The 22,450-nt window shown below is 37.7% G+C and overlaps 1 protein-coding gene across 1 annotated transcript in view; it reads left to right on the forward strand.

The window, feature by feature from the left end:
• stim2.S (stromal interaction molecule 2 S homeolog) overlaps positions 1-22,450 on the forward strand; it is a 65,731-nt gene that overhangs the window by 30,490 nt on the left and 12,791 nt on the right. The window contains exons 3-8 of the mRNA XM_018243083.2: positions 3,542-3,656; positions 16,197-16,308; positions 18,843-18,958; positions 19,064-19,241; positions 20,080-20,257; positions 21,683-21,850. Of these exons, the coding sequence (XP_018098572.1) occupies positions 3,542-3,656; positions 16,197-16,308; positions 18,843-18,958; positions 19,064-19,241; positions 20,080-20,257; positions 21,683-21,850 (867 nt within the window). The remainder of the gene's footprint in view (positions 1-3,541; positions 3,657-16,196; positions 16,309-18,842; positions 18,959-19,063; positions 19,242-20,079; positions 20,258-21,682; positions 21,851-22,450) is intronic.

A 22,450-nucleotide genomic window follows, 5' to 3' on the forward strand; every position in this document is an offset into this window, starting at 1 on the left:
CGAATTTTTAACCTGCCCGATCGAAATCTGGCCAGATATCGATTGGGGAAGCCCTTCAATTGCCCCACACACTGGCCAATAAGATGCCAACTCGGTCTGTCTGCAGCTTTTATCGGTCCGTGTATGGGAGCCTTTACTTACACTGTTATGTGATACCACCACAGATCTGATGTAATACATTGAACTCAATAACACAAATTCATAATGAAGAGTCTTTAGCATGAAAAATGTGGTGTGAAAGGCAGCAGCATTCACTACCAAGTTTTACTGACTTTTTTTTAACTCCTTTCGATCCAGAATTTACAAATGGCTTTGCAGCAAGTTGTTTCAGTGGCTAGCATGGCTACCTTGCTACTGAGGTCCCAGGTCTGATTTCAACCAAGCCAATATCCTCCTGTATACCCCAATTTCCTTCCATACTCCAAAACTTCCTGGCAGGTTAATTCACTTCTGCTAAAATTGACCCTATTGTGTGTGAATGTGATAACACACTTTAGATTGTAAGCTCCACTGGTGCAGGACCTGATGTGAATGATGAACATATGCATAATATCACAATTCTGCTTTATATTTATGTGCAGAGGTGATACTGTTGTGGTACAGGTGTGGGATCCGTTATCAGGAAACCCGTTATCCAGAAAGTTCCGAATTACGAAAAGGCCGTCTGCCATAGACTCCGTTATAATCAAATAATTAAAAATTTCAAAAATTATTTCCTTTTTCTCTGTAGTAAGAAAAAAATTGCTTGTATTTGATCCCAACTAAGATATAATAATTCTTATTGGAAGTAAAACCAGCCTTGGGTTTATTTAATGTTTACATGATTTTCTAGTAGTCTTAAGGTGTGAAGATCCAAAATGCTGAAAGACTCGTTATCCGGAAAGCTCCAGGTCCCGATGATTCTGGATAATAGGTCCAATACCTGTATATATATTTGATAAATTTTTGTGCTTTCTTTTATTTTCTTTTAAATACTTGTAACTGCCCCATTGTGTCTTATGTCCACAAGTGATACGTTGGTGTTGGGAGACGTCTATAGTCAAAAATAAGGTGAATGCAAGGTTCAGTGCGCTGGTAAATGATACATTTTTGCCCAAGTACCTAAATAAAGAATACAGTATATGGTGTAATACGTTCCTTTCAGGGGTAGTAAAAGAACAACCGGATCTACTCACATGGAGATCTATTGTTTGTAGCGTATCGCAGAAGTTGGTACCGCATGTATTTAAAGAGAAAGCTGGTATCCTGTGCCCAAGTATTTAGGTACTTGAGCAAAAACGTATCATTTCCCAGCGCACTGAACCTTGCATTTACCTTGTTTTTTATCGTGGACAAGTGGATCCACAATTACCCTCGGTGCTGCTGATTATCGCAATATTGGACTTTGCGCATTGCTGTTTTCTATAGTCAAAAATAGTTCTAGTTCCTTTGTTTCCGTGTGAATTTGATTGGTGTGTTTGTTTCTCATTTCCCCGCTACCACTTCATGGCTGCCATTGTCACTGTCTTTATATCACAGTTCAATTGTCACAGATCCTTCCAAAACACATCATTTCCATATTAAAGGGATTGTTCAACTTTAAATTAACCTTCAGTATCAGGTAGAGAGTAATATTCTGAGACAATTTACAATTGGTTTTCATTTTTTATTAATTGTGGTTTTTGAGTTATTTAGCTTTTTATTCAGCAGCTCTCTAGTTTGCAATTTCGGCAATCTGATTGCTAAGGTCCAAATTACTCTAGCAACCAAGCCTTGATTTGAATAAGAGACTGGATTATGATTAGGAGAGGCCTGAATAGAAAGATGAATAATAAAAAGTAGCAATAATACTAAGTTTGTAGCATTACAGAATATTTGTTTTTTTAGATGGAGTCAGTGGCCCCCATTTGAAACGTGGAAAGAGTCTGAAGAAAAAGGCAAATAATTAAACTATAAAAAAATAAATAATGAAGATCAATTGAAACGTTGATTAGAATTGGCCATTCTATAGTTATAGGGCTATAAACATGTAACATGAATATTCAAGTTAGAGAAATATTGTAGGATTTTAATATCTCCTCAGCCAGACCTGATCAGTTGTCATGAATAAAAGGGGCTTAAAAGTAACATATCCAGATTTGTGTCCAATTTGCTGTTATGGTTATTTATGTTCTGCACTAAATAATGTTCTATTGAATGCCATTTATCTTCCCTATTGCTTTGGGTTTTTTTTATTTTTTGACTGGCGTTCCATGGGATAGTTCACCTTAAAGGAACAGTAACACCAAAAAAAAATTACATTTACCTCTGCCCTGCACTGTTAAAACTGGTGTGTTTGCTTCAGAAAGACTACTATAATTTATATAAACAAGCTGCTGCAAAAAGGAAAAAAAAAGGATAAAAGGCGCTGGATACACAGCAAATAACAGAAAAGCTCCATTGCATTCTACAGGGCTTATCTGTTATCTGCTATATAACCTGTGCCTTTTTCTCCAGCTTGAATGGCTGCCCCTGTGGTTACACAGCAGCTTGTTTATATAAACTGTAGTAAAGTTTCTGAAGAACTTTTACTAGTGCATGGCAACAGTACATTATATAGTGAATAAAGTACCCGCTATTGTAAAATATAAGGATATTATAAGTTACCGAGGAGTTTCATGACCATATAAAAGTACGAGGCCGAAAACAGAGTGCTTATATACAGGTGATGGAATGCCGAGGTTACCTCTAATATCCTTATATTTTCCAACAAGGGGTACTTTATTTATTGTAATACACACGTTTTAGTGAGTCATGTGACAAAAATGACATCACTGCTCACCGTTCATAACTGATGATGTCACTAGTCAACGTTTATAAGGATAGAATTTACAAGATATTCATGGCTTTTGTGTATTATAATGTAATTACTTTGATACACTTTCATATTTTGGTCTTACTGTTCCTTTAAGTTACCTTGTATAGAAAGTCCCCTTTTTAGCAACTTTTTCAGTTGGTCTCTCTTTTTTTATTTTTTTTCATTTGAGGCTACCATTTCATCTTTATTGCTACTGCTCAGCTTTCTATTCAGGTCCTACTTTTACTCATCTAGCAGTCTTCCATTGAAACCACTGCCTTGGTGCTAAGTAATTCGAAAGCCACAAAAAAAAAACCCTCTAGTTGCCCAAAGATAATTATTATACACAAAATCTGTAGACACCCAAAGATTCAAAAATATAACGTAGAAAATGAAATGACATATATATATATATATATATATATATATATAGACACACATAACATGAGAAATTACCAGCATTGTGGTCCCCTATATATCTCAAAAGGCTGGCTATCCTACACAAGTTTTGTACTGTAGTTGTGGCTGATATTTGTGACTGATGATGTGATAGCTATGTGGAAGATACGGTATTTCTGGAATCTGGTTCAATTAAACATGTTTATCATTTCTAAGGTCTTTTTTTTTTTTTTTTAACGTATTTGGTGGCATGGGGGAAGTGGGTGACAAAAATAGCTTCCTTACTTTGAATATTCTAAAAATGTTATTTGGAAATTTCTTTTCCAGTTTCTTCGAGAGGACTTGAACTACAAAGATGCCTCGCAGAAACACAACCATTTGCACAGAGAAGATAAGCATATCACGGTTGAAGATCTATGGGCGCAATGGAAAACCTCTGAAGGTAGGGTTTGGCTTTTTTTATCTTTTAAGGGGAACCATCGTCAAAAAGAAAATTTAATATCAGCTTTCTCATAGTGAAGTAAGAAACTTTATCAATACAATCAATTAAAAAATCTGCATCATTTCTGAAATAATCAAGTTTATATTCATTATTTCTCTCTCAGCATCTGTTTCTCCTCATTCTGTCTTCATCCAGGAGTTGGGAGTCAGATTAATGATCCAAAATGTCTTATGGTCTTCCTTTTTTTTTAAGTTGTTTTGGGTGTTCTGACCTCTGTAGTCACAGACACCTGGGTACATTCGGTTTTGACCCGGAAGGAAAACCGGGCAGGATTCCCCCTTTCGCTTTGCAGAAAATATGCAGAACCGCAACAAATTAGCCAAATGCATTAAAATCTATGGGTGACAAATCTTTTTTTGACAAATGACAATTTTTTCACTCATTGGTGTCTACGGATGTCTTTTTTGCCACAAACTTGACGAAAAATTACACTCATCTAATTGCAGCATAGGGACTGATGCTTGGCCTGCATTTGTCGGCCCCACGGGGCATTAGCCTTAGGGCTGCCTTCTAGAAAATCAATTTGTCTAAATGGAATATCGAAGTTCCTTTCAGTCAGTACACTTTTTACTACTTGTGTATTTATTGGACCACCTTGCTTGTCTATCGTTTTGGTTGAAAGAAGAGCAAATTTTTTATCAAAGAATTTCTTTTGATGTTAATTTTGTGGCACTAAAAATGGATTTACCTATCCTGTAATTGCACTGTACTCAAAGGGAACTTTAATTCAAGTATTGCATAGTTGATTAATTATATTATAGTAATTTAATAGTAGGGCATCTTTTGCCTATTTAATAAAGCGGCCAAGCAGATGGCACCAGTTACTACATAAATCCATATGCTCATTTATAAAGTCACAAATATTCTATTTCAATGATGAAATGAATGTTAACCGCAGAGCCCTAACTAATTACTTGTTCTCTTAGTAACACAGGCACGGTACAGGTATTTGCAGGATGAGAAGATTCTTCCTTAAAAGTCACTATTTTCTAGCACTGAGGAATGGAGTCGAAAAATTCAATGACAGGAACAACTAGAACATATCACGGTCTTTGTACTGCCAAGAAAGGAATGTATTTTAATAAAGCAAAGCTTGTAGCTGAAGGAATAGTCTCATACTGTGCAGCCTGAGCCTGGCATGCTTTCACAGCCTTTCTTATTGGGTTGTCCATGTGGAGTCCACTGCTTAATCTCTTATATAATACTATTTTCTACTTTCAACTTGTGTAACAACTAGCAACTTGCCTTCTCATGTTGGGATGTTGTATGTTTTCTATTTGCCATAACAGTGTTAATATATAACAAGCCATCTTGGTTTTTGTCTGGAAAATATACAAATGTAACTAATTACATTAAGGATATATATAACGGGCCCCATACCTGTATGGGATACTGTCATGGGAAAAAATTTTTTTTCCAAAATGAATCAGTTAATAGAGCTGCTCCAGCAGAATTCTGCACTAAAATCCATTTCTCAAAAGAGCAAACAGATTTTTTTATATTCAATTTTGAAATCGGACATGGGGCTAAACATATTGTCAATTTCCCAGCTGCCCCAAGTCATGTGAATTGTGCTCTGATAAACTTCAATCACTCTTTACTGCTGTACTGCAAGTTGGAGTGATATCTACCCCCTCCCTTCCCCCCCCCAGCAGCCAAACAGAAGAAAAATGGGAAGGTAACCAGATAGCAGCTCCCTAACACAAGATAACAGCTGCCTGGTAGATCTAAGAACAACACTCAATAGTAAAACCCAGGTCTCACTGAGACACATTCAGTTACATTGAGAAGGAAAAACAGCAGCCTGCCAGAAAGCATTTCTCTCCTAAAGTGCAGGCACAAGTCACATGACCAGGGGCAGCTGGGAAATTGACAATATGTCTAGCCCCATGTCAGATTTCAAAATTGAATATGAAAAAATCTGTTTGCTCTTTTGAGAAATGGATTTCAGTGCAGAATTCTGCTGGAGTAGCACTAACTGATTCATTTTGAACAAAATTTTTTTTCCCATGACAGTATCCCTTTTTAATGTTTGTTTAACTTTTCAGTTAAAAAGGAAAATCCCTGCCCTAAATGTGTTCTGGTCTCTATGCTCCTGAGCTGGTCGACTGCCCTGTTTATTCTCTTCCCCCTATGAAGCATGCTGCAGGATCCAGTCAAATACATTAAAGAGCAAATTACACCCTTTAGTTTTTTGAGAAGGCAACAAAATGCTAAAACTTTCATGGATTGGTAGTTGCCTAAAAGCACCTTGTGTTTTTTTGATCCATAATCCAAATACAGGTATGGAACCTGTTATCCAGAATGCTCAGGACTTGGGGCTTTCCGGATAACAGATCTTTCTGTAATTTGGATATTCTTACCTTCAGTCTACTAGAAAATCGTGTAAACATTAAATAAACCCAATAGGCTGGTTTTGCTCCCAATAAGGATTAATTATAACAGGGGGTCCCTGCCCGGCGAATTTGACGCCGCCGCATTCAATATGAACGCCGGCGCGCCCAATTTGGATGCCGGCGACCAGAATTGGACGCCGACTCCTCCAACCCCCACACCCGGCATTTCACACAAAATGTAGATTATAATGCATAATGTCCCCTCTGAGTTATGTGACCTGTATAAAAGCACTCGGCCTTCGGCCTCGGTGACATAATATCTTTATAAACCATTATCCACTATATTATAGAGTCTATGGGAGACCGCCTTTCCATAATTCGTAGCTTTTTGGATAACTGGTTTCCGGATAACTGATCCCATAATGTATCCACAAACTGCACCAGGCACTTTGGGCAATTGCTATTCAAGCTCATGCAGGGGGTGTTTTTAATAATTTTTTCTTCCAACCTGTAGAGCTACAACACAACTGGTTGACCAAAATGTTAAAAATTTCTTTATGTGCCATTATCCTAAGGATTAGAGCAAAAATCATTTGTAAAATTCAAGATATGCTGTACTAGACATAGCAGCACTGGGACAGGATAAATTGGGGCCTATGTAGTTGGCCCTTACATGCTGCTTATGCCTTTGGGCAGAGACTTGCGGATAACGGATCCTATGCTTGTACCTCCAAAACCAAGCATAGGTTACGTTATCCGGAAACCTGTTATCCAGAAAGCACAGAATTACAGATAGGCTGTCTCCCATAGACTCCATTTTATCCAAAGAAAGTGATTTCCTTTTTCTCTTTAATAATAAAACAGTACCTTGTACAGGTATGGTATCCATTATCCGGAAACCCATTATCCAGAAAGCTCTGAATTACAGAATGGCCATCTCTTATAGACTCCATTGTATCCAAGTAATCCAAATTTTTTTGATCCAAACTGTAGGGAACAGCTACTCTAACCCAGTTTTTGATGCTCAGCGCATAGCGAAACTTCCAAACGCAGATGAATTTTGTATTGCAATTATTAAATGAAGGTGTTTTGTTTTAAGCTCCAAAATATTGGCCATGTTATCTATTGTTTGCTTTTTGTGTCTAAACAGTACTCATTGTGGCCAAGGTGTATGGCAAGTTACTTATGAGTGTTCACTGAGTTTTTCAAGGAAGAAAAAAAAAACGTAAAAACCGTCAAAATGTAAAAGGGAAATGTGTTTAAAGGGGTTGTTCACTTTCCAAACACTCTTTTTTTCAGTTGAGTTGTTTTCAGATTGTTAACCATAAATAACTTTTTTCAATCGTTTTCCATATTTACTTTTTATCATCTATTCAAAATTTAAGTTTTAAGTTAATGTTCCACTCTTTAGTATCTCAGTTCAGTGATCCAGGAGCAGATTCTGAACGGTTACAATTTGCTATATTTCATTGATATAATCAGTTGATACATTTCTCAGTAGTATCTGTAGAGTATTAGCAACTATTGTATCATTTCTAACAGCTGCCTTTAAAAAAAGCTCAGGGATTCTGCTCAGCTTCACTTCAATATTTAGTATTTGGAAAAAGTCTTTATTTCTGGTGAACAATCTGAAACCAACTGAACTGGAAAAAGTGTTTGAAGGTGAACAACCTATTTAAAGGAACAGTAACACCAAAAAATTTAAGTGTTTTAAAGTAATGAAAATATCATGTAGTGTTGCCCTGCATTGGTAAAACTGATGTGTTTGCTTCAGAAACTCTACTATAGTTCATATAAACAAGCTGCTGTGTAGCAATGGTGGAAATTGAAAAACGGCTATATGGCACATGTTAACTAATGGATAACAGATAACACTATTAGACAGACAGAGCTTATCTGCTATCTGCTGTGTAACTTGAGCTTTTTCTCCTTTGAATGGCTGCCCCCATTGCTACACCGCAGCTTATTTGTATAAACAATAGTAGTGTTTCTGAATCAAACACACCAGTTTTACCAGTGCAGGGCAAAACTGCATTATATTTTCATTACTTTAAAACACTTTTCTTTTTTGACGTTACTGTTCCTTTAAGGACACATAAATGTGCAGGAATTACTTTAATAAGTTATTTCAGCAAAGTACAGAAATTTTACTACAGCCTTGAGTCTTTTTCCTCTCCCTCCCGAATGCCAAAAACCCGAAAAATTCACTTTTTTTTACTACAAAATCCAAATTGCTAGTGGAAAAAGTCAGAATCCAAAATCCAGCATCTCAGACCTGCCGAGGTTGCAAATCAGTTAATGGGAGAAGTCCCAAAGAGATCTTGATTTGTGCTGGGTTTCGTGCAATAACCCGAAGATTTAGTGGTTTTCAGGGAAAAATCTGAAAACAATTCATTTTTTTCGCAGGAAAATTTTCAGGAAAGTGTATTGATAAATAAGGAGAAAAAACCCATGCGGATTTGGTTGGAGTAGTTTTCAGAAAATAGTGAGATAATTCGAAGTTTGATAAATGAGCCTCTATGTTAAAGGGATTTTGCTTAAAAAAAAAGTGACTGAAAAGGGAGAAAAGTGACTTAAAATCCAGGAAAACAAAACCAGGGAAATACTCCTATTTAAATACATTAGAACTTTAAGGGAAATAAACTGTAAAATCCAGGAAAATTTTAAATCAGGGAAAGTAAATTTGGGGTTATACTGCACTTATGTCATAATGCTAGTGTGTGCCAACCCAGGTTAAGTGGCACAAGCTGTGTAATAAAAATAAACCCATCTAATCTTTGTTTTGTAGCTTTCTTTTTAATCTCTTTTGTAAATTTCCATACTTTATCAGAAGTATGTACAAGTAAAAGTGGAATGCTGTGGGTGTCTATAAAACAAGCAGTAAAGGAGACACCCTGAGGCTCCCCTCCCATGGCACCTTTGTTGCATTTATTTTAATAGTAATCTTCTGCAGCTTTATTGCAAGTAGGAAATGTAATACTTGAAACCAACACATTGAGGTTTAGCAAATTTGTTCCCCCCCTTCCAGTTTGTGTTTTATATCGCCTCCTAAATACAGTAAAGATTAACCTGCAGCAGAGAAGGAATTTCAAAACATGAAAGGGAAGAGCAATTTCTGCTTACAATGTAATGTTTGGGCTGGATAGAGTACAGCTTGGGCAAAAATGTTCTAATTAATCTGGATAAAAAGGCCACAATGAATTATTGTAATCATTCAGCAATTTCTAAATCTGGGCAAGCCCTGACATGTGCTAATAAAAGATTATATATTATAGCTCTTTGGTAGTGAGGGGAAAAGCCAAAATGTTGGTAATATGTTTGCAACAGTAACACTTTTTTATTTCTAAAGGGAAATTGGTACAGATAATATATATAAGTATGAGACCTGTTATCCAGAATCCTTGGGACCTGGGCTTTTCCAGATAACCGATCGTTACTTAATTCAGATCTTCATACCTTACCTACAAGAAACTCATGTAAACATTAAATAAACCCAATAGGCTGGTTCTGCTTCCAATAAGGATTAATTATATCTTAGTTGGGATCAAGTACAAGCTACTGTTTTATTATTACAGAGAAAAAGGAAATCACTTTTAAAAATGTATATTATTTGGATAAAATGGAATCTATGGGAGATGACCATTCCATAATTCAGAGCTTTCTGTATAATTGGTTTCCAGATAACTAATCCTATACCTCTACAGGTATGGGACCTGTTTTCCAGAATGCTCGGATAAAGGGGTTCGCCCCGAAACGTTGCACGTTCGCACAAAAATAAACTGCAAGGGGTAACCCTGCATTTCACTTGCCTTGAGTGCCAGCGTATTTCTACTTTGATTACACGTTGCGGGTTGCCGTACTCTCTACGCTGTGCACCAGGCGTTCTCTATGAAAGATTCTAGAGTGGGCTCTGCTTCACCTTGTTCCAGAATGCTCGGGAACCAGGGGTTTTCCAGATAATGGATCTTTCTGTAAGTTAGATGTTCATACCTTGTCTACTAGAAAATCATCTTTGCGTAATTCAGATCTTCATACCTTAAGAAACTCATTTAAACATTAAATAAACCCAATAGGCTGGTTTTGCTTCCAGTAAGGATTAATTATATCTTAGTTGGGACCAAGTACAAAGTACTGTTTTATTATTACAGAGAATTTTTTTTTTTTTTAAATTTGGGTTATTTGGATAAAATGGAGTCTATGCAAGATGGCCTTGCCATAATTCAGATCTTTCTGGATAACTGGTTTCCGGATAACGGATCCCATACCTCTACCTGAGAAAATTAAATAATTCTGAATGCCTTTACAAAGAAATCCGTTCTTTACTTCCAGAATATTCAATTGACAGCAAGATAAGCAGTGGGAAAATATTTGGCCTAAAGGCCAAGCCATGAATATATTGTAGTGAAAAGTTTGCTCTAGGGCCCTTGCACGTTGCAACACCTCAAAGCGAAAAAAATAACTGATTCCACGTTACGCTACTCAGTTGCACCAGCACCCGCGTGAGCTGCAACATGTTGCATTCGTATGTATTTGATGTACCTTCAAAATACTAGAGAAATGAAGTGTCATTAAAGGAAAAATCAACCAAAAAATAATGTTGTGCCTAATAAAAGAAAATCTAAGGCTAAGCAACTTTGTAATATACATTTATTACATGTTTTCTATGGTTTTGAAGTTTCTAAGACGCAATATTGTTTTAAAGGAATTATTCAATACAAAATAAAAACTGGGTAAATAGAGGCTGTGCAAAATAAAAAATGTTTCTAATATACCGTATATACTCGAGTATAAGCCGATCCGAGTATAAGCCGAGGTACCTAATTTTACCTACGAAAACTGGGAAAACTTATTGACTCTAGTATAAGCCTAGATACAACTACAGCCTTGTCTCCCAGCAGCGCACCTTCCGCCAAAGAGACTCCCCCAGCGATCGACCGGACTTCTTTGCAAAGTTGATGGTGACAGAGAATTGTGCAGAGAGTGCTGTGTGTCATAAAACCATCACTAATCTTTCGTATAACCAACAGATGGCGCTGTGTGATATTGCCATCACTGTTAATCCTTTATTCAACCAACAGATGGCGCTGTGTGATATTGCAGTCACTGTTATTCTTTGATACAACCAACAGATGGCGCTGTGTGATATTGCAGTCAGTTATTCTTTGATATAACCAACAGATGGCGCTGTGTGATATTGCAGTTACTGTTATTCTTTGATATAACCAACAGATGGCACTGTGTGATATTGCAGTCACTGTTATTCTTTGATACAACCAACAGATGGCGCTGTGTGATATTGCAGTCACTGTTATTCTTTGATATAACCAACAGAGGGCGCACTGTTATTCTTTCATAAAACCAACAGAGGGCATTGTGGGATATTGCAGTCTCTCCCCAAGTGAACTGTTGGTATAGGAATGATTAAAAGTGACTGCAATCTCGGCTACTGCCCGCTGACCCGAGTATAAGCCGAGGTAGACTTTTTCAGCACATTTTGGATGCTGAAAAACTCGGCTTATACTCGAGTATATAAGGTAGTTGGTTAGAGAAAAATGTAATGTATAAATGCTGGAGTGACTGGATGTGTAACATAATAGCCAGGAAACTGCTTCCTGCTTTTCAGCTCTCTTGGTTTCCATTGATTGGTTACCAGGCAGTAACCAATAACTAGCGTTCCATAGGCCGTATGGGAAGGGCGCGTGACCAATGGATATTCTTTCCCAGTCTAGTTAAATGTGCTACATACACACAGGGCCCGGGCGTTAAGGGGGGCCCGGCTGTGCTGCACTTTTCGAAAGAGTCTGGCCCCCCTTGACAGCACTGAAGCCGTGGCGTGGCGAACAGCCGAACTCCCGAAACTGGCGAAAAGACCCGAAGTCAAGAAAATAGACAAGCCGAAGCCCTGAATCAGCGAAAAGACCCAAAGACGCGAAAATAGCTGAAGTTGAAGTCCTGAAGCCACAAGTTCAATTCTACCAAACAACGTGTGTTTTTTTAAATTTTTTTAAACCCCTGGCCACCAATGGGGTGGGGGGGGCTGACCACCAATGATTTTTTTTAACTTGTAGGGAGGCCTTAAATATAAGGGGGCCCTGACCACCAATGGCTTTTTATAACTTGTGAGTAAGGGGTTTACCATTTTAAGCACTGGTGTGGACTTTTTACTGTGGTGTGGGGTGGGCGGGGATCAGTGGGCCCAGAAAATTTTGCTGTACGGTGCCTTGCAATTTCTTATGGCGGCCCTGCATACACAGTTTGCTCTGCACACACAGTTTGCTCTGCACACACAGTTTGCTCTGCTGCATTACTTGCCTTTGCTTAAGCATGCTCTCCATTTCCCTAGGCAACTAAACAGCTGTCATCACCCCTGCTGGAAATAAATAGATTGGGTCCTTGTACTGAAGTCTATGGACTAAACTGTATTGTTGGGGTTTAAAAGTTGTGCGGGCATTTTGGTGTCTGGGGTTTTTTTTGTATGTCGGACCAACCAGCCAACACACATATATACACACACACACGTTCCTCTTTAAAGGGTGGTTAAAAGTTGACTTTTAGTAGGTTATAGAATGACTAATTCTAAGCAACTTTTCAATTGGCCTTCATTTTTTCTTTATTATAGTTATTGTCTTTTTCTATTGACTGTTTCCAGCTTTCAAATGGGGGTCACTGACCCCATTTAAAAACAAATACTCTGTAAGGATACAAATTTATATGTATTGCAGTGTATGGGTCCAAATAACCCGATCAACCAGATTGCAGAAGTGGCAAAAAAGGAGAGCTGCTGAATAAAAAGCTAATTAACTCAAAAACCATAAATAAATAAATACATGAAAAACAATTGTAAATTGCTTCCACATAGCACGCTCTACGTCACACTATAAGTTCATTTAACAACCCCTTTACAGTAAGATTAGCCTTTATTCCTCTAACCCATGGCACATTTTGCCCACCATTGCCCTGGCAGAGTACAGCCTCGAGTAGAACGCCCCTCTCTTTCCAAATGATTGTAATAGTCAGATTGGGGTATAGCACGTGTTATGATAATATGGAATATCAAGCTTTACATTGTTAGAGCTGTGACAGTCGTACTAAATACATGAACTTCTAATAACAAATCTAACAAAATTATACTAGAGGTCTAGGATCCATTATCTGGAAACCCATTATTCAGAAAGCGTCAAATTATGGGAAGACAATCTCCCATAGACCCCATTATAATCAAATAATTCACATTTTAAAAAAAGATTTCCTTTTGTCTCTGATCCAAACTGAGCTATAGTTATGTAGGCAAAACAATCCTATTGGTTTTAATTAACGCTTAAAGGAGAAGGAAAGATTAAAACTAAGTAAGCCTTATCAGAAAGGTTCACCTAAATATACCAGTAAACCCTCAAAGTAATGCTGCTCTGAGTCCTCTGTCAAAAGAAACACCACATTTGTTTCCTTCTATTGTGTACACATGGGCTTCTGTATCAGACTTCCTGCCTTCAAGTCAAACCTCCTTGCCCCGGGCGTGAGCATGCTCAGTTTGCTCCTCTTCCCTCCCTCCCTCCCTTCTCTGCTGTAATCTGAGCCCAGAGCTGTAAGTGAGCAGGGAAAGTCTCAGGCAGGAAGTGATGTCACACCAAGCTAATATGGCAGCTGCTATCCTAAACAAACAGAGCTTCTAGAGCTTTTTACTCAGTTATGGTAAATATAGAATAAATATAGTGTTATAGTTTGCACTATTGCAGCTAATCTATTGGCAATAAAATGTCTCCGTAGCTTTCCTTCTCCTTTAAATTATTTTTTTCAAGGTATAAAGATCCCAATTACAGAAAGATCTCTTATCCAGATACCCCCAGGTTCCAAGCATTCCGGATAACAGTTCCCATACCTGTACTATATAAATAAATCCATTTTTTCATGTATCTATTTTCATGTATCCGTACAAAGCAGAGGGATTTATGGAAGATTTAATTTACGCCTCAATAAGTTTAGCCCTTTCAAGCTCAGTTTCGGAACACCTTGCGTCCCATGTGTTAGCAGTCATGTGTTAAATAACTCCGCAAAAGGAAATCTACATTATCTAACGATCTGCTGAATTTTTTTAAAAAAGGTTAAAATTCCTTTCCCTGCGTTTCTTCTTTGCATCACCGGTCTAGTTTAGAAACGCCATTGGTTGCCGTCAGAAGATTCCATTAACATTGCTTAACCCAAACTGAGTGGAACATTGCACATTATAAGTTAGCTGAGCATAACAAACTTTTGAAAATCTTGCCTCTGCTTTAAATAGGTTTATGAAACAGTAAATAGGCGGCATACTTAAGTTTTACAGTATGATATTTAGCTCTTTAACTACACGCAGACTGTGGTGTTTTTGTGTTTAATATGAATTGAATTGTGTAGCTAAACTGCAGGTATCTGCACCAGGGCAATACACAGTGCAAGGTGTCTTTAGTCTAGCTGTGCAGCTACTTTAAAGGGGTATTTCCGATATACAGGTATGGGACTTGTTATCCAGAATGCTCAGGACCTGGGGTTTAACGCAAGTCCTGTTTTGGATCTTTGGTTTATTTTTATTTTTTTAGTCCCAATATCAAAAATTAAAAAAAATATGACTTAAGATGAGCAGTGTAATGTCTTCAATAATTACTCAGCAAGTCCAGTTGTTTTTTTAATTACTTGTATTAGATACTCGAAAAAAAAAATTATTTTTTTTACTATAAAATCAGAATGTTTAGTGGGAAAAAAAACCCTCATATTTTTCGAGATTTATTATACCCTGAGGATGGAAAAAGTCTAAATCTGAAAATCCGGCATCTCAGACCTGGCTGGGTTGTATATAAGTCAATGGGAGAGGTCCCTATCCTAATAGAAAGTTTCTGTGGTCTGTGCTGGAATTAGCCCGAAAATCTATTCCAGACTTTTTGGGCAAAAATCCGAAAAATTCTGGTTTCCGGGAAAAAGCCAGGAAAAAATCAAGCGATTATGGGGGGGGGGAATCTAAAAAAATCATACAATTCTATGGAGTTTCCCCCCATTAAATCGTGCTTATTAAATAATAAATATGGTCAATTTGTGAATTCTAGTTTGCTGTCTAGTTTCTTTTAAATTAAAACTATCAGAAAAATTTGGATTTTGATTAATAAGGCCCTTAGTCTACTAGAAAATCATGCAAACATTAAATAGGCTGGTATTGCATCTAATAAGAATTAATTATATATACTTGGAATCAAGTTAAAAGTAGTTTTTTTTATGACCTAGAAAAAGGAAATCCGTAGTTAGGAGTTTCTGGACAACTGCTTTCTGGATTACGGATCCTATGCCTGTAATGGCTTATTCAGTTTCTTCCTAGAATCTGTCTTTCTAAAATTAAAATTTTGAGTATGAATTAGTTTTTTTCCCTTTCTCATCAGTAAGCCAAGCTTTCGTAACTCCAAAGCTTCACTGTAACTACTTTTCATAATATAAAAGACCAGTAAATCTTAGATCTGATCTTGTGTGAGGGACAAACTGATTCCTTCTTACAATCTAAAGTTTAATTAGAAACATGGTAACTAGAATAAAAGCACTTAAAAAATACTTTTTGTGGCTTACTATACGTGAAGGGAAGCTGGCCCTTAATTTTAGTAACCATTCACTTTCTTTAGTTGACATTTCATAACTTCAATATTCATATGTACCCTGTGGGGTCTTTCTCCTCATTCTGTCTTCATTGAGGAGTTGGGTGTCTGATTAATGATTCAATATATCTTATAGGGGGGCTCCTTTTGCCTAGAAAATGTATTAGCGCTCACTCTATTAAAATTACCAGACATCGTGTCTCTCTACTTGCAGAATTTGTGCAAAAGGCACATATTTTGTTAGATTTTATTTGTAATGTAATCAGTTATTTGAGTGAGCTCTAGAATTTTTACTTGATTGTGTTTAGTTTCTTATTTCAGTATGATGAAGCTTGTATTAAATTTCTCATTTTCGCGATAATTCCCCTTAAAGTTAGCAACAACCTAAGAGCCATTAGCAGACACCCCCAGAGTTGGGGACTAGCTAACTTTTTTTTTAATTTTTTTTTTATAGTAACAAACTTTATAGTTTATCCAGAACAGGTTCTTCAGTAAAGTATTCTAATCATATAATTTACATGTTCTTCTTTCTGTTTCAGTTCACAACTGGACTGAAGAGGAGACGTTGCAGTGGTTGCTGGAGTTTGTAGAGCTTCCTCAGTATGAGAAGACCTTTAGAGAAAATTCTGTGAAAGGAACAACTTTGCCCAGGTGACTTTAATTTACCTATTGATCGTAACAAATGTGCAGTTTTGGGTCCACTGTCTTACAATATGAAAGGAAAACATTCCATTTTACTATTCTCTTTATTTAAGCACGCCCATTTAAAGATTTTGTTTAGTTCAGATAGGAATATCGGTGCAGTTTGAATGAAGGCATGAGAAGTTCTTTTGCAAGTGTCTGCTTATGGCATTTATCGGGTATATTATGGAAACAATCGTTTGGGAGTGAATGTACATGTGGAATTTCTGAGGCTGAGCAGACGTAGTGGTTGGTGGGTGTGAATACATTTGCAAATATTTGTGTTTGACTATTAGGCTGATGTCACAGAGTACATCTGGCTCTGAAGCGCCTGTGAACACCACCTGGAAATGGGGGGGTCTGAAAAGTGATGCCTATGACGTTGGTCTAGGGCTATTGCCACAAGTAGCAGATTCTTGGCCTGCAGATAAATGTAGACAGAGAATCCAAAAAATGTTTGTGTGCCTGCATCCGGAGCTGTTACAGCAGTGCAGAAACGTTAAGTCAATCGCGGTCTGCCAGTAGATCCTGGTAATGTTCCTGTTAGACCGTGACCTGCCAGTAGTTTAAACGGCGCTTCCTGTTCGTGACGTCAAAGGTCTCGCGAGATGAGACTTCAGATGTGGAACACAAGAAGATTGTATTAGAGCAAACCCGCAGAAAGGGGAACTCCCTAGCAGGGCGGCAATCCTGCAATCAATGCACCATGGGGGAACAGGACGATTGTCAGGGTAGCGGCAGCAGCTTCTCTCTCTCAGCGCACAGAGGACAATTACTCTAAACAAGTATATAAGGCTTAAAGGGATACGGTCATGGTTTATGCGGTTTTTTTCAAAACGCATCAGATAATAGAGCTGCTCCAGCAGAATTTTGCACTGAAATTAGTTTCTCAAAAGAGCAAACAGATTTTTTTATATTTAATTTTGAAATCTGACATGGGGCTAGACATATTGTCAGTTTCTCAGCTGCCCCAAGTCACGTGACTTGTGCTCTGATAAATTTCAGTCACTCTTTACTGCTATACTGCAAGTTGGAGTGAGATCACCCCCTCTCTTTCTCCCCAGCAGCCTAACAACAGAATAATGGGAAGGTAACCAGGTAACAGCTCCCTAACACAAGATAACAGATGCCTGGTAGATATAAGAACAGCACTCAATAGTAAAATCCAGGTCCCACTGCGACACATTCAGTTACATTGAGTAGGAGAAACAACAGCCTGCCAGAAAGCAGTTCCATCCTAAAGTGCTGGCTCTTTCTGAAAGCACATGATCAGGCAAAATGACCTGAGATGGCTGCCTACACACCAATATTACAACTAAAAAAATACACTTGCTGGTTCAGTTAATTATTTGCAGTGTAATTTAGAAATAAAAACTACACCATAAAAATCATGACAGTATCCCTTTAAGACTTTCTTCATTGCTGCTCTTCTTACAAAAGTCTGTAACATAAACTTCCTATAATGGATAGGAACCATACCCCCTTTAAAGTGGAGTCTAGGCAGCACATGCCTTAAAGGAAAAGGTATAAAACTGTACAAGTTCAACCTTTTATAAATGTACCCCTAATGTTCGCATAAAAAATTTATGTTATAGTCTCGTAATTTAGCTATTTATTGAATATGAAGTGTAAAAGTGAAGCACAATATCGGAGAGAAGCGAAGCATCCTTTTTGCGTGCTCGCGTTCTTTAGCATGCGCCCATTTTCTTGTGCTGTATGGTAGACGACCCACTATTTTTATCAAGGTAGATTTCATGATGGGGGCCAGGTGCTGAGAGTAGATCACAGGGTTACAAAGTCTGGGCACTCCTGCGTTAGAGTATCTATTTTGTTGCCAAAATCCGCTCTTTTGTGTCTGCACCCATGCCAAGATAATAGTTCCTGGTACGGGCACAAATCAACAAGCTTTTTGGAAGCATAGGGGCAGATTCTTGGCATGTTTTTATCCGCAGCCCGAGAACCTGCAACGTGTAACAGTAGACTAAGGGGGTAATGTAATTAAAGTTGCAAAGAACAAAACAATTCGCACCAATAAGAATAAAAATCCACATCTAGCAATGTAATATTGTTCCTTAAACTCTTATTGCATTGCGAATTTTAATTGCGCACTTTTAAGAAGTGTTTGAAGGTGTCTTAATCTTTTGGAGTAAACATAACATTGTCAGTAAGAAGTTTTAACACATTGACTGCACATTGGCGCAGTGGTCGCTTAAACAGTTTCCGGTTCGCAAAAGCTATATTAAATTCACGCTAAAGCAAAATTTGTTTGCGAAAAGTCCGTTACCGACTTTTAATATATTCCCCAGTTAGAGTAATATTATGAAAGGGCGTACAGGTGGAGTTGACCCATGGGAGTCAGTATAAAGGAGGGTGTCTCAATACATTGCTGTGTGTGTAACGGACAGTACAGGTTTGTGATTTAACTTACAGTAAACTTTGTTTCCATGTATGTTGTTTAGATAATCACAAAATTTTTGACTTTGACGGTTTTCTTGTGTTTACAGGATAGCCGTCAATGAGCCCCCATTAATGATCTCGCATCTTAAAATTACCGATCGGAGCCACAGGCAAAAACTTCAGCTGAAAGCGCTGGACGTTGTGCTCTTCGGGCCACCAACAAGTTAGTACCAACAACACTTGTGAAATAACGATTATAAAGGAAATTAGGTTTTTTGGTGTTTTTCATTTATTAAAAGCTATCTGTGAATTTATTGATTTTATCTAGGACCTCCGCACAACTGGGTAAAAGATTTTATTCTGACCATTTCTATCGTGATCGGCGTAGGAGGTTGCTGGTTTGCATTTACACAGAACAGAACTTCCAAAGAGCACATATCGCAGATGATGAAGGACTTGGAAGGTCTGCAGAAAGCCGAATTTAGTCTTCTTGAGCTTCAGGAAAGGTACAGTCCATGGATGGTCAAAATGTCCCATTGATTATAATGTTATAGGAATTCTGATGCAATATTTTCTCTTAGCATTTTTTTTTTGTGTATAGAGCTTCTAAAAAAAACAAATGTGAGCAAATATTACTGTAGCTCCTAAAAGTGAAGAATATGGACATTTATATGTTTGGCCTTATCATACTAAAATATACATATATAGGTATGGGACCGGTTATCCAGAATGCGTGGGACCTGTGGTTTTCTCGATTTCTTGGATTTTCTGTTCAAGGGGTCTTAATGTAATTTGGATCTCCATACGTTGTTATAAAAAAATTGACACCTTCACTAAACCCAGTAGGTTGGTTTTGTTTCCAATAAGGATTAATTATATCCTAGTTTGGATCAAGTACAAGCTACTGTTTTATTATTACAGAGAAAACGGAAATCATCTTAAAAATATTGAATAGATTGATTAAATGGAGTCTATGTGAGACGGCCTTCCTGTCATTCTGAGTTTTCTGAATAGCGGGTTTACGTTTTGTGCTTATGCAAATTCATTTAAAGGAGAAGGAAAGGCTAAAACGAAGTAATCTTTATCAGAAAGGTCTATATATCCGGTATATAATCTGTCATTAAAGATAAGATGTTTGGTTTTTACCTTTTTTTTTTTTTTTTTAAAAAGATTGTTTTCTCAGTAATTAACCCATGGTGTTCTCTTTGATCAGAGTTATGCCATGCTCCATTTCAGCTTGCAGAGGTATCTTGCTTGTCCGTTAAATTGACTTATGGAAGCACAGGAATTTACCAGGTCACTCAATATTTCTAAGTTTCTCTTCTATTTGCCTTAATTGTCCAGACTAGAAAAAGCCCAAGAGGAGAACAGAAACGTGGCAGTAGAAAAGCAAAATCTTGAGCGTAAAATGATGGACGAAATCGGCGATGCTAAATGTGAAGCTCATCGGCTCCGGGAGCTGAGGGAAGGGGCAGAATGTGAATTGAGTAGGCTTAAATATGCAGAAGAAGAACTAGTACAGGTAAGACTGGTCGAACTTGCTAATTTAGGAATTTGACATATACCTTGAGGCAAAATGATGGGCTGAAGTATTTGGCTGTTATACCCTTGTGTCAGCAGTACCATTTCCAGCACCAGACATTCACAGTGGAATTAGACCAATAAGTCCTGCTAGAACTGTCCCAGGTCAATTGTAAGTGATGTGAAAAAGGTTTAGGAACAACTGTATTAGGGTTGGACGATTACCGTGCGATCCAACGCGATGCGCAAAAACGCAGGCGTCGCGTCGGATGCAACAGAAATAAGGTAACTAATAGCATAGTTGGATGGTGTCACAGCGTTCATCCGACGCGACATGACTGTCCAATGCAGACGCTGCATCTGACAGTCGTGTCAGATCAATGCTGCGACTTCATCTGACATTTCCATCTCTTACCTTATTTCTCTCGCATCCGACGTGACGCCTGCGTATTTGTGCAGCGCTTCGGAACTCGCGGAAATCGTCTGTGGAGTCCTAGCCTAGTGCAGGATTCGGTTCAGGATGCAGCCTTTCAGCAGGATTACGATTTGGCCGTATCCTTCTGCCCGGCCGCACAGAACCCGAATCCTAACTTGCATATGCAAATTAGGGGAGGGAAATCACATGACTTTTTGTCACAAACAAGGAAGTAAAAATTTTTTTCCCCTTCCCAACCCTAATTTGTATATGCAAATTTGGTTCGGTATTCAGCCAAATCTTTCGCAAAGGATTCAGGTGGTTCGGCCAAATCCAAAATAGTGGATTCGGTGTTTCCCTAAACTCAAGCCTCACCATTATCCAGCGACTGCGCGCTTGTGATGTGTGAAAATCAAATTCCTTAAAAGGGTTGTTGACCTTTAGGTTAACTTCTAGAATAGCAAATTCTTAGTAATTATTCAATCGCTTTATTTTTATTTTTTTTATAGTTCTAATTATTTGCCATGCTCTTCTGCTTTTCCAGCTTTTAAATGGAGGTTACTGACCCCTGCACCTGAAAGCCTATTGCTCTGTGAGGCTACTTCATTGTTCTTTTCTATTATTTTTGTTATTTTATCTTTATCTTTTTATTCAACTTCCAGTGTCTCATTCAAATCATTGTCTGGTTACTAAGCTAACCTAGACCGTAACAACCAGAGTGCTGTTAAAAAAAAAAGCTGGTTAATTCAAAAGCCATAATAAATGAAGACCAATTGCTTATTGTCTCAGAATATCACTCTCTCTCTACATCATACTAAAACTTAATTTAAAGATGAATTCCCATTTGAGTTGGAATAGTCACTATTGGTCAGGTGCCTGACAACATCTATGGTGGTACTTGCTAGTGTGGGTGCATGTAAGTGACATCAGAGTAGATTCAAGCAGAAGCTTTTCAGCAATATGACCAATCGATAACGAGTTACTCAATAAGCGCCTTTTTTTTGGTTACAGGTTCGCATGGCTCTGAAAAAAGCAGAGAAGGAGTTTGAACTCCGAAGCAACTGGTCTGTTCCTGAAATTCTGCAAAAATGGCTTCAATTAACTCATGAGGTGGAAGTACAGTACTATAATATAAAGAAACAAAATGCTGAAATGCACCTTGCCATTGCCAAAGAGGAGGTAAAGAATTGAAATATTTTTTTTTTTTTAACATCACATGCCTCTATTTTAAAACTCGTATGTCTGTGTGATACCGACCTACAATTATTTTATAAAATATCTTTAGTTTCTGCTAAAACTGCAAACTTTTTTTATTCCATATATATATTTTTATTTTCTCCGAGAAAATACAGCCCTGTTCCTTTTATTCCTGATACGCATCGACTTAAATTCACCAACAAAATTGTAATTCTGTAACGTGCTGTTGAAGAACAAATGCTGGGATACCTCTTATACCCAGACAGCTTTATTAGTCCGCAAGGTTCTAAACTTATTTTAAGTGCCCTACTTCTGTTAAATTTCATAAAATGATTTGTGTACAAGATGTAACACGATGAGTGGGTAACACTATCTTCATGACATGGGTTTACTCTTAAATACCTAGGCACTTTCTGAAATGATATCCTTCCTTTTATGAACGAAGAATTAATCTTCCTAAACACAGATGCAACGAGGTGCCCCTAAGGGTAATAGTTGAGTATTTTATTGCCCATTTCACACAAAGGCAGTCTTGTGCTATAGAAATGCTACACTTGCCCTCTAAACATCGCCAACTTTCTA

The sequence above is a fragment of the Xenopus laevis genome, chromosome 1S (assembly GCF_017654675.1).
Source record: "Xenopus laevis strain J_2021 chromosome 1S, Xenopus_laevis_v10.1, whole genome shotgun sequence".
NCBI classification, from domain to species: Eukaryota; Metazoa; Chordata; class Amphibia; order Anura; family Pipidae; genus Xenopus; species Xenopus laevis.